This window comes from Chlamydotis macqueenii, chromosome 10 (assembly GCF_036417535.1).
Source record: "Chlamydotis macqueenii isolate bChlMac1 chromosome 10, bChlMac1.mat, whole genome shotgun sequence".
NCBI lineage: Eukaryota > Metazoa > Chordata > Aves > Otidiformes > Otididae > Chlamydotis > Chlamydotis macqueenii.
In genome coordinates, this window is record NC_141565.1 from 1,400,202 (window position 1) to 1,417,215 (window position 17,014).

Genomic DNA, 17,014 nt, shown 5'->3' on the forward strand with positions numbered 1-17,014 from the left:
CACTTCTTACCTTTATAGCCAGCGTGATGTCGGCGTATGCACAAAATCCTCCCCCTTTGTCACTTGAACAGTGATGAAAACCACCTCCTAAATGTAAAAATGGGGAAGAGGTGAAGAGCTAGACACTAAAGAACATAAATGGTCTTTGCAAAGAGACAGATCACTTGCGTTGGGCACATTTTTTCCTTTAGCAGAAACCATGCCTAGAGCTGTTAAACCCTTACCTAGCAACACAAAACATCTCATGAGAGTTTCTGTACATATCTTCTGTGTGGCCTACCAGACCATCAGGCAAAGGATCTGCAGACGCCCAGGCTAAAAGGAAATGTTCCTTTCATCAAGCGACCACCTTAAGAAACTCACTACAAATATCTGAGCAATAAATTTAAACAAGATCACTTTTTAGATCAGTAAATACGACAGGCTTTTGGGTTTGTTTTTAATGTCTATTTAATTTTTAATACTGGATATTCACTTTGTAGAAGATGTGTGTAAGAAAGAATGGAAAGATCCCAGAATTGATGAGCTCTATGAAAATGACAAGCTGTCTTACATGACACAAAACATTGCTTAAATAGTTTACTGGTTTTGCATTGCTACTTGCTATGAGGAGATCACATTTATATTCACTATCTTCTTCATAATTCATTCATTCAAGTCTTTTTCAGGAAAAAAAACCACACAGTCAAAAATACACACTCACTGGTACAGCCCTGTTCTCCACCATATCAACCAATCCCTTGATCTGGTATAATATATAAATTAGCTGATAACTATGAAAACTATTTCATAACTTAAAGAAAGCAAAGATTTTATTGCAATATTTACTTTTACTCCAAACATTTTTTTCCTTAATCTTTTTTCACACTACTTCAATCCAAACAATTTTCCTTACATATATATATCTCTCATATCTTCAGCCAGATACAATTTTTTCTTTAAAAAAAAATTTTATTTAATTATAAAACTGCAGCACGGGTGATGGTGGATGAAAAAACAAATCCAGCACTTTTCCATTTTTTGTCCTTTAGAGTTGATTTTAGTTGAACACCATCCTGTCACTTTCTGTTATCATACACATAACACACACCACACTAAATAAAAACAATACGGTATTTCAGGTATCATTGAATGCACTACATTTGTACTTACCCACATTGATCGCCCAGCCTCTATCAACAGCAAGCTTTCCTGCCTTAAGAAAATTACAGTGAGAACTTAATGAATGAAGGAGGCAACCATTTAACGCTGTCTGCTTCCACTCCAAACGCGACTCTCTGCATTCAGACATGCCCATTGAGTTTTTGGATGTTTGACCACTACAGGCCATTCCAAATCAGATCTCTGAATACGAACCATACAAAACTTTACTCAGCATAATTAGTTGAAAAAAATATTTGGTATTTAATCTGTATTTCATTCTCCAGCAGCTGAACAGATGTAAAACTAACTGTGCTTCGGAGAGATGAACAGTGACCTCTAGCAGACAAATGAGAAAGGAACAAGTGTTGGTAAGAGTAAAACTGAGCAAGAACCTCCTAATGTCCTTCCTGTTCACGTAAAAATGGGAAGAACATAAGCTCAAAATTCTGAAAATACAGATTAACATAGTTTCAACTAGGGGTGGGGACAGAAGAATACCACAGTATTAAATGTCCTGTGACGACTTTTATTTTTTAAATTATATAACATGTACAGTATAGAATATTACCAATATTTTTCTCTCCAATACAGAAAAACTGTGCCTGTATCTCTCCTTTGAGCTCAAATGACATTCAGGGAAGGGAAAGTATTGACAGAGAAGAGATACACAAGGCTTAAATTATGAAATTTTAATTGAAAAACCTGACATCTTCACCAGGAAGAGTCAAGCAAGTGTTTACATGCAGTATTCCTTAAGTGTTATGTTAAAAAACAAAGATATAACTAGCTATATAAAAAAAAAAAAAAAACCACACAGGTAAAAACAGATTATTCCTTTCCAGAAACATGGAAAGAACGTATTACACATCATGTATGAAGGGAAGTTTGGACAGTTGAGAATCCTTCATCACCAATATTTACATTTGAACAGTTCTAAATTAGTATTAAGAAAACTATTGGGAAGGTAAACATCATCCTGTTATGAACACACTAACTTACACAAATTAGGTCTTGAGAAAGGAATGTAGTTTCTGAACTATAAAACCCATTAAGTCACAGGGAAAGCATATTATCTGTGATTTAGTGTACTTCCTAGGGATTTTTCACCAAAAACTAATCTTCCCATCTTGCTAAAAAAAATCATTAAGTAGTATAGAGGCTCAACAGGAATTTTCATGATAAACAGGACCATCAGGAATAGCAAAAGATTGTCTGTACTTCTGACCTGTAGCGTACAAATTTTATTGTCTGGTGAATTAAAACTGCTTTTAAAGTACATATCTATTTCCCCATAATGAATGAATAAAGAGAAATGTAAAAATAACATCATATAGCATCAAGATCAATCCAGAAGTGGCCACTGATGTAATCCGTATTTCAGGACACATGATACAAAGATATAATTGACAACTAGTAGCTATTTCTTCTACATGACCACATTTATAACTAGTGAACACAGATTTATGAAATAAAGACAACACAAGTACAAAGAAAAACATCACAGAACCATATAAAAGTATTGGCTAGTTAGAACCAAGTTGAAATAGATTTCACACACGCCTACTGTTAAGAAATATACTCTCAAGAAATATAAATGGTAGAACATTAGGAAACTCTTCCCAACTATTTTTCTCTTCTACCATCTCCTCCTTTCCTCATGACTACTGTACAGAAAAGCAGCATGGCCGTAAGAGAAGACTCTGCATGTTCCTATTCTGACAGGACTTTGCAGACCAAAACCCCTCATCTCAATAACCACTACTGACTGCAACCAGAAACACGACAGAGGACAGAACTGACCAGGAGGCTGATGCGATGCTGAAGGACTAAATGGAGACAGAATGGAGCCACCTCCTTCTGAGTGACAACCAAAAACTTGTAAGCACCTTGAAATATATGAAGCACATGAAACCAGAATTCTTTCTCTCTACTACTACCCAGTCTATAACATTGGGTAAATAAAAAAGAAAGTGTAACTACCCCCGAACTTCCCAGCAGTCCACTGAAAGCAAGATGACTATACAGGTATCAGGAAAATCAGTTTGGTGCTATCTCCAGCTCCTGCTGGTAAACTGTCAGGAGAAACTCTCCCAGGTGGTTTATGCAGGTTTCCATTAGGCAGATGCACTGTGTTCCACTTCTATCATCTGTACTTTTGCCAGTTAACACCTACTAAAGGAGAAGGCACTTTTTGTTATCTAGCCTATTACCATAATCCAGCAAGTCTAAAGATTTATCCAGAATCTATCACGTTCTTTCCAAACTCATATGCTGAAATTGCCCTTAAAGGCTGGTTTAACATTTTCAGTAGTTTAACTGGTTTTCTCATGCTTACGTAGACTTTCAGGCTGCAACAAAATCAAACATCACTACACTGTACAAACACTTTCACATATTTCCTTACCTCACTGTTCTTTGACTTTAAATAACATGCACATCCAAGACAGAGCAACACAAAAGAATTAAAGTAGAATTAGGAAATGGGATTTAAGAGGTAAGAACAATAGTTGGAGAAACAAAGTCCAAAATGGGAAAAATACATGTAACTTATTTTTTAGAGGAAAGACATTTCCCACTCAAACCTGAATTAAAAGCAGACTCAGAAGCTTGCTATGATACTAAAACATTACACATGTCACAGCAGTTGCTATTTTCTTAATGATTAAGGATGAAACCACTAGCCATTTTTATTTAACAGCTCAGAGCAATAAGCAGCAGTTAACTTACTTCACACAGACAATTTCAGCATCCAGGAGTTGACTTTTTGAGCTTTTCCTCTACCATGTTTGAAAACTTACTGTAAATCTTCCTTGGCTACTTCTCTACCATGAGTACAACTCTCATCTTTTCCTCCAATCATAAACAAGATTTTTCTGAACACATATGTATGCATGTTGAGACATTTTTCAACTACTGTGTACTTCACAGTATCATGAGTTACACTTACATAAACACTACCCTCCCCATTATAAATAATAAAATGCACCAGTTTGCAACACAGTTCAAACATGATGGTATGCTCAGGTTTTTTTTTGTTTTTATTTTTAAGAGCTCCAGACTTTCAAATATCAATGACCAGTGTTTTGGATATTACAAAAGGAGTTACGATGATATGCTTAAAACAATTAAATTGCACTGTTGTAAGATGTTTCTGAATCTTAACAGCAGATATTTAAGCCCAGTCAAGTTGTCCAGTCCATTCTATTCCTTTCTCTACTACCTTTTGGTAACAAAAAACAAGAATTGGCAGAGAATTCCTTTAACATACACACTTGCAAATCCAGCAGCTGGATGGGACAGTGTATTAAACAACGAGTATTAACTTAAACAGAGTATTAACAACAAATTATTGAAACACTGAAACAATCAGTCTTTCTTTTTTTGCGATAACTTATCAGGCACTGAGTAGTTCTACCTTTAAAAAAGTAATTGCAACAGAAAAGCAGGGTGTTCCACCTTGCCTTAAAAATCTGTTATCAACTGGCTCTCTACTTTCATTTCACACAGTAAAACCCAAGAGGGCTGAAACAGAACAGCGCCCAGATCCACTTGTACACACAAATGACAGTAGCAACAGTTAATTTCACGTCAGCCCCAGGAAATTAAAGAAAACTTGGAGAGTTTCTTCACCGAACTTTGGGGCTCACTCATGGAGAATTGCTTCACTAAACTTTTGGGCTCAGTCAAATCATTCTCATACGTCATACTCACAAATAGATTCAACCTTTTTCAATTCTTCTGAAAATCGTACTGCACTGCCTTTCATGCACTAGTCATAGAAGAGCTCTTTATATTATTTGTCTTTAATGAATTCTTGATACATGAATGCTGGTAAGCATTTAAAAATAGGAAACCTCGAGTCCAGTGCACATATTACTAAGCACCTACATTTCTGTTGACAGAAGTAGGAAGCTACCCATTAGCCCATTTCTGAAAAGAATGCCATTACTTTATCATTCATTTACGGATTCCCAGTCTCACTCGACTTTAGTATCTAGTGGTTGCAATAAATCATATTCTCACACCTGGCACAGACATACTCTGAAAGGTCTGCCAACTCACAGAACAGTGTTCTTCGATAACTAGCTTCAAATAGATACAGAAAAAGCCTTATGGGCTTCTATCCTTTTCAGATGCACCCACTGTAACAGCTGCCTTCAGGAAGAGCAGCTAAAATGCAGCAAAGATCAATCTGTACCACAGTATTAATGATTTCAGATAGAATTACTTGTCTTCCACTTATGTAACTGTTACAGCTCAGTGCCTGCTAAGAGAGATCGGGACTGTAACCACCTTCTCCTAGCATCATGCTCTGCAGTTTCTGAACTCTAGCTCTAATACGACACAGGATGACAAAGAGGGCAGGAAAGGTTCCATTTGGTTACTGGTTTACAATTATAAAGGCATCTTTTCCTCAATACATGGCTTAAATAACTCATTCCTGACTCCAGTTATTAACTGTTTTGTTTCCTTCTACTTCCTCAACATCTCTAATGGCAGTTCTCAGCCAAAATTAAATGTCTGGTGACACACAGCTCTTCCGACCAGAGCACTCATTTAACTGATTAGAAAACAGTTCTGCTAAGGTGAAACAGGCTCGAGTTCACCTGAGCTGCTTATGTAATATTTACAACAGAAGTAGTAAACTAACTTTAATCATTAAAATGAGCAAGGTGATATGATTTTTAAATTTAAACGCTTACCTACACTCAAGAGCAACCAAACCATGTATCTCTTCCCATACAGTACTGAGGCCATTTGGTACATACGTGCTTTAAAAATACTTTCTGTATTATCAATTTCAAAACCTCCGATTTCTGGAATTTGCCCCTCTTTGAACACTGTTCAAAACTAATTCAGTTTCTGTATTGGCCATACATCCGGCCATGTGTATCATCACTTGCCAGGGCTGCCCCTGACTGTCTCTTCCACTTCCGCAAATTACAGGCCATAAAATCAGGTATGTCTTCACCTTAGTAGCTGCTAATAAGCGACAAATTTTGCTCATGTTTAGGACTGTACACTAACTCACTTCCCTCGACAGGCCTCCAGGGCTCAAGCTTTTCAGTCATATAAAATATTACAACTCATAGGTTTATAGAGTTTAAATACGACAAAAGTGAATCAAGAGCAGCTTACCATTATCGTTCCTCCTGTCTGGGTTCGTAGAGGTTTCAAAACTTTTCTCTGAACCACGAAATTGGGAAGAAAGGCAACTGGTGGAATTTCTGTGATTGTAGCCACAACAAATGACCACTACAAGGGGAGAAAAAAGTTCCAATTAAAGTAGCCTGTCTTAACAATGACATTTAGATCCCTCATCAGTTGCTACTCACCAAAAAGGAGCTCGTAGTTTCTTAGCAAGACTTTTAAACATTTTTAGACGGAGGTTCATCCTCAAGTTGTTAACTGAGAATCATCACTTTCAATCACCACCACTATTTTTTCTCAGATTTCAGTATCAAATAGTAATAAATCAGCAACCTTACAGCAAGCTAGTATTTCAGAAAATCTAATATCCCTGGGATTGGGAGGAAGAACTCTAAAATGTCCTTCAGCAGTATTAATAGCAAGCTACGCTTGATATATTATTGAAACCTAAAATATCTTTTCCCATGTCAAATCAGAAGGATATACCAAGGAGAAAGGAAAAACAAACAGACAACTCAACTAAGAAGTTCAAATACTTACATGAACACAGTGCAAATTTTAGCATGGAAAACTGATTAAAATTTATTTAGCATATTAAACACTTCAGGAAAATGTTTCAAGTAAACATTTTGTTAAGAAGTTGTATCATCAAGAGTATGATTTGAAGGTTAGAACAAAAAATATTTGCAATATGTAAATGCTTTATTTGCAAACACATATGGATTACTTCAAAGAACAACTTCCAACATTGCTACCAGCGATAACACTTCTAAATATATTACAAACTGTAAGTCACAAGCAAGAATACACCTCTTCATCCAATACTGAAACATTCAAGTACCAAGAATTATGAATTTGACAGCCTGCACAAAGATTCGAAAACTATCTTATTTTCTTCAACATTAGGAAATCTAAACTAGATTCAGTAAATTTGCTGCCCAACTACTGATGGCTGTCTGTTTACAAATGTGCAAGTGGTCAATTTTAACCAGACAAGCACATTCCAAAAAAAAAAGGGAAAAAAAAAAATTCCCCGAGTCCTCTGATATTCAAAAAACTTAAGCTACTTTGGCTTCCCAGTTATCAACGTTCCAACTACAAAGGGCTATTGGGTGGGGTGGAGAGAGGTGGCATTATTCATTAAGTTCTTAAGTACTAACTATATTTTGTCAACAGTCCATTTTAAACTCTATTTTTATACTCCTAAGACATGATTCTGTTACCACTCTCAGCTCTCCATCATTAACAAAGTGCTTTAATTATTTTGTAATGCAGTCAATCTTGATAAAGTCCTTTTGCAAGGTATTTCAGCTTTTAAACAAGCACAGTGTAAAAAACTAGATTATTAAATCCTGATGTTCTTAAACAGAATTTAAAAAGTTACAGTTGGATAAAATAAGTTTTTATCTCAAATATGAACGGTGATCACAATTTCAGAAAATTTTAACACAGTTAAAAATTTTAACCTTAACAGGAAGAGGTGGGAGCAATAAAGATTCAAATCAACACATAATGCTGCTGCGTATTTTTAAGTGAACGCAAGAAATCCATGCATGGTATGAGTCAAGAGTAAGCAAAGTTTTCTATTCGCAGTTGGTGTTTACAGAACAGCACCGAGCCCAACAACATTCACTGCTCCAGACCTAGTCCTTTATTGTGTTTATGTAATTCCTAACACACAGGGGAAAAGCCATTTGATGATGAAGAAAGTCCTGGAGTTCAAGAACGTAGCTACAAATTAATGCAAATGCTTCTCAAAAAACACCACCATAATAACTGAGAAATATATTGCCTCCAACTGTCGACGGTTTTGAGCTTTTTTCCCTCAATGTGCTAATTTTTGTTTTCCAACATTTCCTGCAATACATTCTGAAAACTGCTATGTATATACTCAAAAAAGAAATCAGGATAAATTTGTTTTATATAGTTGTATACTTTTTCATGCTGTAAAGATAAAAATTATTTTGAATATATGAGGACTACATAAATTATGTTTTCCAGGCTGTCAGTTGGCTTCCATAGCATGTCTTCACACATATTAGTTTCCTTTGATAGAGAACAAACTCTTTAAATTTTGTTGATGGTGGTTCTTTTTTAAATCGCTATTTTTTGCATTCAAACTCCATAGATAAGAATAACATCAGTTACTATTTCTTTCGGTAGACACTTCCTCTCACGCAGCCAGCATCAAGTTACTGATTCTCTAAGTTTTGTAGACATATAATTATGTAACTTAACTAAAAAGAGTGAGTGAAGGCATGTTACTGAATAGTGTTTATATATGATTATTACTCTTCCCCGGATCCAGACCAAGTCTTAAATTTTGTTATCAGCTCCATTTAACTCTTTATTTCTATTGCCAATGTCATAAGATCTTAAAATTTATTTACCTTCCTATGTTTTGGATAAGTAATTCAATGTATAAATTTCAACGTATAAAGTTTCAATTTTAAAAAATTTCACTCCTTGGTTTCTTAAAAGGAGTGAAGAAGTCAGGTTAATCCTTAACCAATTGTATTTTCCTTTAATACATGCCTCCTACCAAATTAACTGGTAGGCAGTATCATTAAATTTGCCCAAGTGTAACACTATACCAAAATGTTACCTCAAAAACCCCCTCCCCTCAAAAAAAAAAAAAAAAACCAAAGCAAAACAAAACAAAAAAGACTTCAAGAGTTCTTGATTTTCCTTGCTTAAGCCCAAACTCTGTAACAATACATGCATTCAACGAGGATATTCTTGCAGGACTTTACTTATAAGTTATTACTACTATTCACTTTAATCCCTTAATTATAAAAAATCCATTCTTAATAAGGTTAAATAACTTTACACATTATTTCAAACTATTAGTGTTCAAGGACTAAAAGTTAAAGTGAAAAAATAATATTAGGAAGATAAACCTAAAGGCATTGCTTTTATGGTGATACATCCTGGATTAATACAACCAGGAAATTAATAATCAAAACCAACCTCTGATCTACCGCCTTTTATGTTATGCATTCACCACATTCCAGCCTTTTAAAATAGCCAAAAATAAATCTTTTTTTTTTAATATGCAATTTTGTTCTTTAATATCTAAATTTAAACTGTGTTTAAATCTTTGATAAGTTTCTGGAGCTAGTCCCAGCTTCAAGGGAAAATTTACAGACTTACAAATCCAACACCAAACAACGAACATGATTTTAGATTTTTAGAAGCTTGCTAGGGACAAAGCTATTTGAGTCCACTTTCAATAGATACAGAAGGCATGTTTTTAGCTTGAATTAACATTTAAAAAAATTATAAAGGACAGTAGGAAGCCTGAAACTCTCACAAAACTTTCTAGGTCAAGGTATGAACGCACTATTATGATTAGAAATAAGATACCACACTGGTAGAAACCGATGCTAAGACAAGTGATCTAGGAAAACCAACAAGCCAATAAACAATTTCCGGGCATCAGTCTCCCAGACGAAGAGCTGGGAATATTAAAAGGAAAAATAATCCACTGTCAACCAAATGCTACCTTATCCTTAAGAGGTTTAATGGTTGCCTTAGCTGCAAAGAAATACCTTACAGCACTCACACAGTGGCATAAGTACTGAAACCTGTCAGACCTTGCTCCCCGTGACACGTTTTCTTGTTCAGCGTTTTCTCCAAACATACTCAAATATCATCACCTTTAAAATAACATTTTTGTATATTCCTACAGACCTTTATCTGACACATTAACATTTACATAAAAATTCAGACGAAAAGGATCAAATTCATTTATCTGCTCTCGTGACTTCTTAAATGAACATTTTAGAGCGAACCACCACGTGCCTTCATCCATTTTTCACGAATGAAGTCTGAAAAAAATTGAACAAGGAAAAAGCACAGTGTAGAGAGCAAGGAGAGACAACAGATGATACTACAAGAACTGCATAAACTGAGGAACTGGACAGGGGAATTTTAAGCACCTCTCCGAAGGTGCCCATTTTGTCCAAAACTGCACATTTCCAGTTGCCAAGTCACCTGTGGTCACTAACACAAGGCACACGGCCCAAGATGCATTCTCTGCTGTTTGATCTGAACACCTAAACCAGCTGGAAGTATCACAGGCTGAACTCGTTATTTTATGAGCCTGCTTCTACTGCCTTCATTCCCGAGATTCCTCCCGCCTTTGCCAGGCACGTGGCCGACACCACCGTGCGACAAACAGGCTCCTGGCAGATGCGCTCACGCAACCGGGCAAGAGTCAAAGCACACAAGCACTTGAGCAGCAGACAACACTCCCCATAATCACATCAATCTACTTTTCACTAGGCATAAAAATTTACATTTCTAATAAAGTTATTAACTTCTTATTTTTAAACCTACATAATTTGCAAATATACACAACAGATTAAAATTTATAAGTTCAACTGATTGATCATCTTTCAGATCACTTTCAGAAAAGCACATCCCACTGATACACAAGCATTATCCTCATCATTTGCATTTCAGTACTCACTCACGTACGTTCTCATAGAAATTCTCATATATAAAAATGGCTCAAGTGAAAGACTTACATGGTCTGAAACTAGCTTCAGCCTCATCGCCTATCTCCTTCCAGAATTTCAGAATGTTGATACACAGGACATTCACTATTTTACATAACACTAGAAAAAGGTAGTAAGTGGAAAAGCAATGCAAGCAATTTTTCCAAAGTCTAGTCTCTACCTTAGAGATCTAAATTCTTCAAAGGAATAACCGAGGAGGGATCACCTCAATTCAAAAGGCCAAATTTTGTCACGTTAACTAAAGCAGGGAAACAGGAAGATCCTTCCTTCCAAGACAGAACCAATTTCCAGTACTATTTGATCTAGTTTGTGCATATTATTTTGTTTCTCTTCAAGCAATCCTCAGCCAGCTTCTCCAGCTGCTGCTAAGATACCAACCACCACCTCTTCTTTCAAGTGCATGGAACTTCCCACCAAATTCATGCTCAAATTTTAAATGAAGAATACTCAAGTGATCCATTATTTTAAGAGATCTAGGCATTCTGAGAAACGCAAGCACCTTTGCAGACTTCAGACCTGATCTAACATAAAACCATGCCATTTATTGGCAGATCTGTATTTATCTGGATTTAAAAAAAAAAAAAAACCAACCAACCAAACAGCAAAACAGACTTTAGATAAGGCAGTAACGACGGATACCCAGGGGCCTTTTCACGTCCACTCAAGTTATTTTCTGTTTGCAACTAAGACTTTTATCTTTGCTACCCTGTGAGAATTTGCTGGCATGACCAATAGAACATCTTCCAGTTTCTACAGTTGCAGGAAATACTCCTCCAAGAAAAGGGGAACGAGAGATACGCAGTTAATCGCATCTGAACCCACATGACAGCACTGGTTTTGAGCACCAAGGCACAAGTTATAGACACAATTCCCCGTGAAGCCATCATGTAGGTAATAAAAATATTACGATATTTCAAACTAAGCTATGCACATTATACCCTGCTGCAAAGAAGTGATTCAGTAAAAAGAGGTGGGTGGTTCTACGGAATTAAAAGCTTAATATCAAGAATAGCTGCAATAAGATCAAATGTAATGATGTATGAAATTGCATTTAACTTTATAGCACAGAACAAAGAAGAGTAAGAAAACTCAGAAGAGGAGTGAAAAAAGTTCACACAAATAATAGATCCTTCTTTATACAGAAAAATAAAACATTCCAGAAATAGCAACACAGGGACTTTTTCATTGTGGAAGGGCAAAGATGACTCAAAATAACTTCTTTTGAATTATGAAATGGAAGATTATTTCTCTTTCAAATTCCTTCTCTGCCCTCCAAGTAAAGAGTTGCAAAATAAAAGCAATGTCACCTGCGCTCATCCAATTCCACCTACAGATGACTGCATATATTCAGAAACAGATCTCGCATGTTTATGTTTTAAAGTTACATTGAAGTTTAGCAAATGGATGCTTCATTTAGAAATATAAAATGAATGCTCTTTACCCCCATGAATATATAACCCTGTATGAGCTGGTATTGGAAACCTCCACACACAGATAACATGCAAGGTTATACCTCTACCTTGCTATTTCAACCCTCTCCCTACTCCTCTCAGAGTCTAAGTATGAAGCCAGTACTTCTCCCCACAACAGAATCTCTACATGGATGCTCTTTTGCGATTACATAAACCCCAACCCCATAAAGCAATCCTTGCATTAAAAAACATCCAATGAAGTACGCCATTTTAGTGCTCTCCAATGTATTTTCAGTTTCAGAACCATATTTTACTACAGTAAATCAAAACTTACATTTTTTAAGACTAAAAATCCTGCTATATGGAGAATATTGTTTACATCTCAAACTTTAACATTTTCCTTATGTTCATTCAACTTTCCTGAAATATCATTTCAGGACATCTGTATAACATGGTAGACCCTCTTTCCCCTCCACCCCTACTATTTCTACATTTTTCTGGCAGTTTTCTCAATGACAATGTTATCACTGTTATAAAAATATACCACTGTATAATCTGTAAAAGTTGATCCTGTAACAAATCTAGTAGGGTATCTGTTGCCTTTGACACTAATTCTAGACAGTTTGCTTGAAAAATATATCAACAAGTACAGTACCTTTAATTTATTAAGGTAGCGTCTTGTGTGAACAACCAAGAGGTCTTCATCAGTAGCTTCCCGTGCCTGTACAATCAAGTCATCTGCAATAAGTTTTTCTTCTGAAACAAGACAGAAATAACAATTGGCATTGTATACCATCGCTTAACTTCCCATATTCCACTCTGCCAAAGAAGGTACTTCGACCTTGATGTAATAACTTCATCTGTAATGTCAATCACTGAAACAACTTTTGTTTACTCAGTGCTTACATGTTTTCCAAACACACATCCATACACATAAGCTATTAAGGTAGCATGTATATGATAAATAAGGCTTACACAAAGTTTTCAGAGTGCAATCATGGTAGCTTCTTGAAGTGACGGAGGACGGACAGACACAAAAGAATCATGAGACTCCTTACAGAGTAACACTTGAGACACTGGGGAAAGCTTGGTGCTCATACCATCAAATATTCACTATTCTTTAACAAGTTTTAAGAAATTCCACAGTTGAAACTGGTATTTGATTCCCTAAATCAGAGGAGAATTAAAAAAAACTCAAAACAATTGCTTGCATGTTCACGGAAGTGAACACTTACCCTTAATTAGGATACATTTGTCACACCTCTACCTCCATTTAATCTTAAGGAATACCGATGACCAGCTATTAATTCTTCCCCTTAGAGACCAAAGATAGTTTAAGTTTTTAGAGCAAGTTAGAAAATATCACTCTAAGATTTCAGAATGTGATCCAAGATAGTATGTGTGAACGCGTACATCTGGATATACTTGCCCGAAGGTTCAAAGTAGGGTCAACTAAAAAAGGCAAGTAGTGCAGAAAACCAATGTTGCTCTGCATATCATCACTACAAAGCACAAATATTAAGGCATCACGTTGATTTTCCCAGACAAGTTTTGATATTTAATTGCCACACAGCTGCAGCCTTCCAAGACCGTACCTCTTCTGCTATTTTATACTTGGAGGAGAAAGAAAACAACTCACAAATGTGAGAGATTTTGTTCTGAAGTGTTATACAAGAACAGCACCTGCAACAATACTTGTTTTGGCAAGCTTATGTTTCTCCTGACTGAGGCTTGAGAAACTTTTCATTCATTCGCTGGTGTCAGACAGAAAGCCAAACTGCTAAGAGTTTCATTCTGAGGAAGGAGAAGGTAAGCGTAGAAACATTTTCACTGGTTATTTTCTCGAAGATGATAGCGAATAGTGTAGGTTAGCTGTTGCCAGGATTTGCTACAGAGCCAGAGAAAACCAGGAGCACCCTGGGGTATCCCATGGCTTCTTTGTCCTTTACAAAGCAAGAACAGTAAAAGGATTGGGAAAACTGATTTTCTGTGAAAGAGTGAGACTAAAGAGTGGATAATTCATACTGAAAAGAGGCAGAGGAGAAGACTCTACACAGAGAAGGAGCAGAAAGGCAAAGGTTTTGATTAACAAAGAAAATGGTCATGGAACCCAAAACTTAATTATTCAAGGCTGTTAGCAGGAAGATTCAAAACTCAGCTACTGAATGGAGAGCTAGAATTCGTTTAACCTTGGTTAAATGAATACAAGGCAGCCTAAAGTCTAACGGCAATACTTAACTGCAAAAGATCATCAGCTGAAGGAGTCATTAGGACCACATAAATGGAAAAGGCCTGGCTCTAGGACAATTATTGTCCTGCAAAGAGAAAAAGCTTTTTTTTTTTTTATTTACTTAACAAGCAAGCTTAAACTTTAGATGAAGAGATGCCAAGATTTTATAGGCCCTAATCCTGACCTTGGTTCTTGCATTTGTATTTCCTTACTGTATTTCTGTCTATATCTTCCAACTTGTTTAAACAGCACTAACGGGCACCATCACAAAAAGTTCCGCCTTTCACCAGAGGCATCTCAAAGCTCTTACTAAATGTTATCAGAATAATATCATGAGGTTGATAAAGAATGGATTTATACAAGCTGGGCTGGTCTTTCAGCCTGAAAAGTGCCATTTGCCAGTAGACTGTCTGCAGTTTGAGTACCTAAGTTACACCCTGCAGCAAGCCGGTCATTAACACCTGCAGCTTCACAAGCCACAAGGAATGAATGCCCCAGTTCTTGCTACACCAGATGTAAAGCAACGGAAGCACAGGGCCATAGGAAGCCAGACACAGTACTCCTAGACTGCAACTCGGGTCTTGCAAGCTTCCAGTTCACATCACAAGGATTTTCCATTCATTGCTATGAAGCTGAAGTCTTGTTTCAGATCCAGGCTCAGTCCTCAAAAGAAAGAAGAAACTGGAACTGCAAACAGCAGCTTTCCTTGAGAAGAAACTTAAAGGAACTATTGTTCTCATACATTAATCTAGAACCAAAACAAAGTGTTGGATTCATTAAAAATATGATGAATACCAAAACACGGCACGCTGAGCTACATCCACAAGGCTCCAGCGTTCTGCACCAAACTGGGGCTGGCTGAAGGTCAAGATTATGGTGCTCACCTCAGAGGTGGAAACAGTTCTCCAATATCCCACATGAACACTTCTTGTAAAGGCCAAGCAATTCTGCTCACTTCATGCTTTCACTCAAATTGCAAAGACCAGAAATATTTAAGATGGTCTAAGAAATTGCTATGCTCATGCTTCTTCTTACTCCTTACTCCTCAGTCTTGTAATGCTCTGGGCCAGACTGAGATGAACTAAGCTGTTACTCTGACTGGTATTATTCATGCCTCTGGGGAGAGCAAATCATTTAGTGAGCTTGAATTTTCAATCACTTTTCATGAGCTTCACTCTGTACAGACACCATGACTGAGCCGAAACCAGAACTGTGGGTTTATTTAGCAGAGTGGGCTAGAACATACTTTTTCAAAGGACTGTGACATAAAGCTTTGTATTAAAAAGCCTAGTGTGGGATGTTTGCCCTAACATTACAATTTCATCTTTTAAATATTTCATAGGCAAGATCTTCAACAACGTGTAACACAACTTCCAACTCACCTCAGAAGTCCTACAATCAATTTTTGTCTGCATATACAAAAAAATACTGAAGTACTCCAAATATGATTAAAGAGCATAGCTTAAATCTACACAATGAGCAACGAAGACGTACAGTCACTATTATATTGGCAATTATTAACATAAGTCTGCACTAACTACAAAATTTGTATTAGCTTTTGTGCAAATGTTGGTCTAAGAGGCACCTTCTGTTATTTTACCTTTCAAGAAATTGATTACTTTTCCCCATTTCCCTGCATCGAATGGATGCAGCTTCTCAAGTCCCACGAACGTGATGTTGTAGTCTGGAGAATATACGATAGGCCAGCATGCTGATGGAGGATCCTCATACAACTCAGTTCTGTGAGGCCTTGAAAGGCAAAAACAAACTAGTCACCATTTTTAGCAACTATTTACAAATTTGAATGTCTTTCACTAAAATCCCAAATTACAAATTAGAGTCCCTATTAATACCAAGTTTACACCAGGAATTATTCCTGATGATACTATTTCTCCTGGTTACCAAAGGACAAACTTGGTTGTTTAACTGCTCTTCAGCAGTAGAGTCAGGGAGAGTAATATCCTTCACTTCCAACCAGTACAAACTCTCCAACAAACCAGTAGTGGAAAAACAGAATGAATGAAGAATGTACATTAATGAATTATGTATATGAAGTTCACTACAGACATTAATAGAAACATTTGCTTCTCTTCCCTTGTCTTTCCAAGTTAATCAAGCAGCACCTGTACCTTAGAAGGTGCATCTGCTTTTACAGACAACACAACCTTCAACAAATATGTTACTGGACTCACATTTAAAGTCCATATTAAAACACTACGAAAAAAAACCAACCACACTGCTCCTATACATGATGCTTCTAAGAACACAAGGTTAGAAAGATCTCCAAGATCCTTTCCAAGGAGCAATAGATTATTTTGTGATCAGCTCAGCAGAAGTTGAGGCTTGGTTTTGTATCTGCGTAGCACACAACCACAGGACACACTCTCAACTCTAGATCTGCATTTGAATTTGGAGGGGGTGTAAACACACTGGTTAAAGGCCTGCAGCCTTTAACCAATTCCAAATTCTTGTATTCTCCAAAACTCGATGGCCAGCTCAGGGCCTGCTTCACAAGCCGTTCACAGAACAGGCGGTGCTCTGCCTTTACAAACACA

General features: G+C 36.6%; 1 protein-coding gene across 1 annotated transcript in view; it reads right to left on the reverse strand.

The window, feature by feature from the left end:
• HDAC11 (histone deacetylase 11) overlaps nucleotides 1–16,602 on the reverse strand; it is a 28,498-nt gene extending 11,896 nt beyond the window's left edge. The window contains exons 1-6 of the mRNA XM_010123549.2: nucleotides 16,589–16,602; nucleotides 16,060–16,208; nucleotides 12,885–12,985; nucleotides 6,283–6,399; nucleotides 1,153–1,195; nucleotides 11–87 (exon numbers count right to left, since the gene is read on the reverse strand). Coding sequence (XP_010121851.2) covers nucleotides 11–87; nucleotides 1,153–1,195; nucleotides 6,283–6,399; nucleotides 12,885–12,985; nucleotides 16,060–16,208; nucleotides 16,589–16,602 — 501 coding nt within the window. The remainder of the gene's footprint in view (nucleotides 1–10; nucleotides 88–1,152; nucleotides 1,196–6,282; nucleotides 6,400–12,884; nucleotides 12,986–16,059; nucleotides 16,209–16,588) is intronic.
• Between the last annotated feature and the right edge of the window lie 412 nt (nucleotides 16,603–17,014).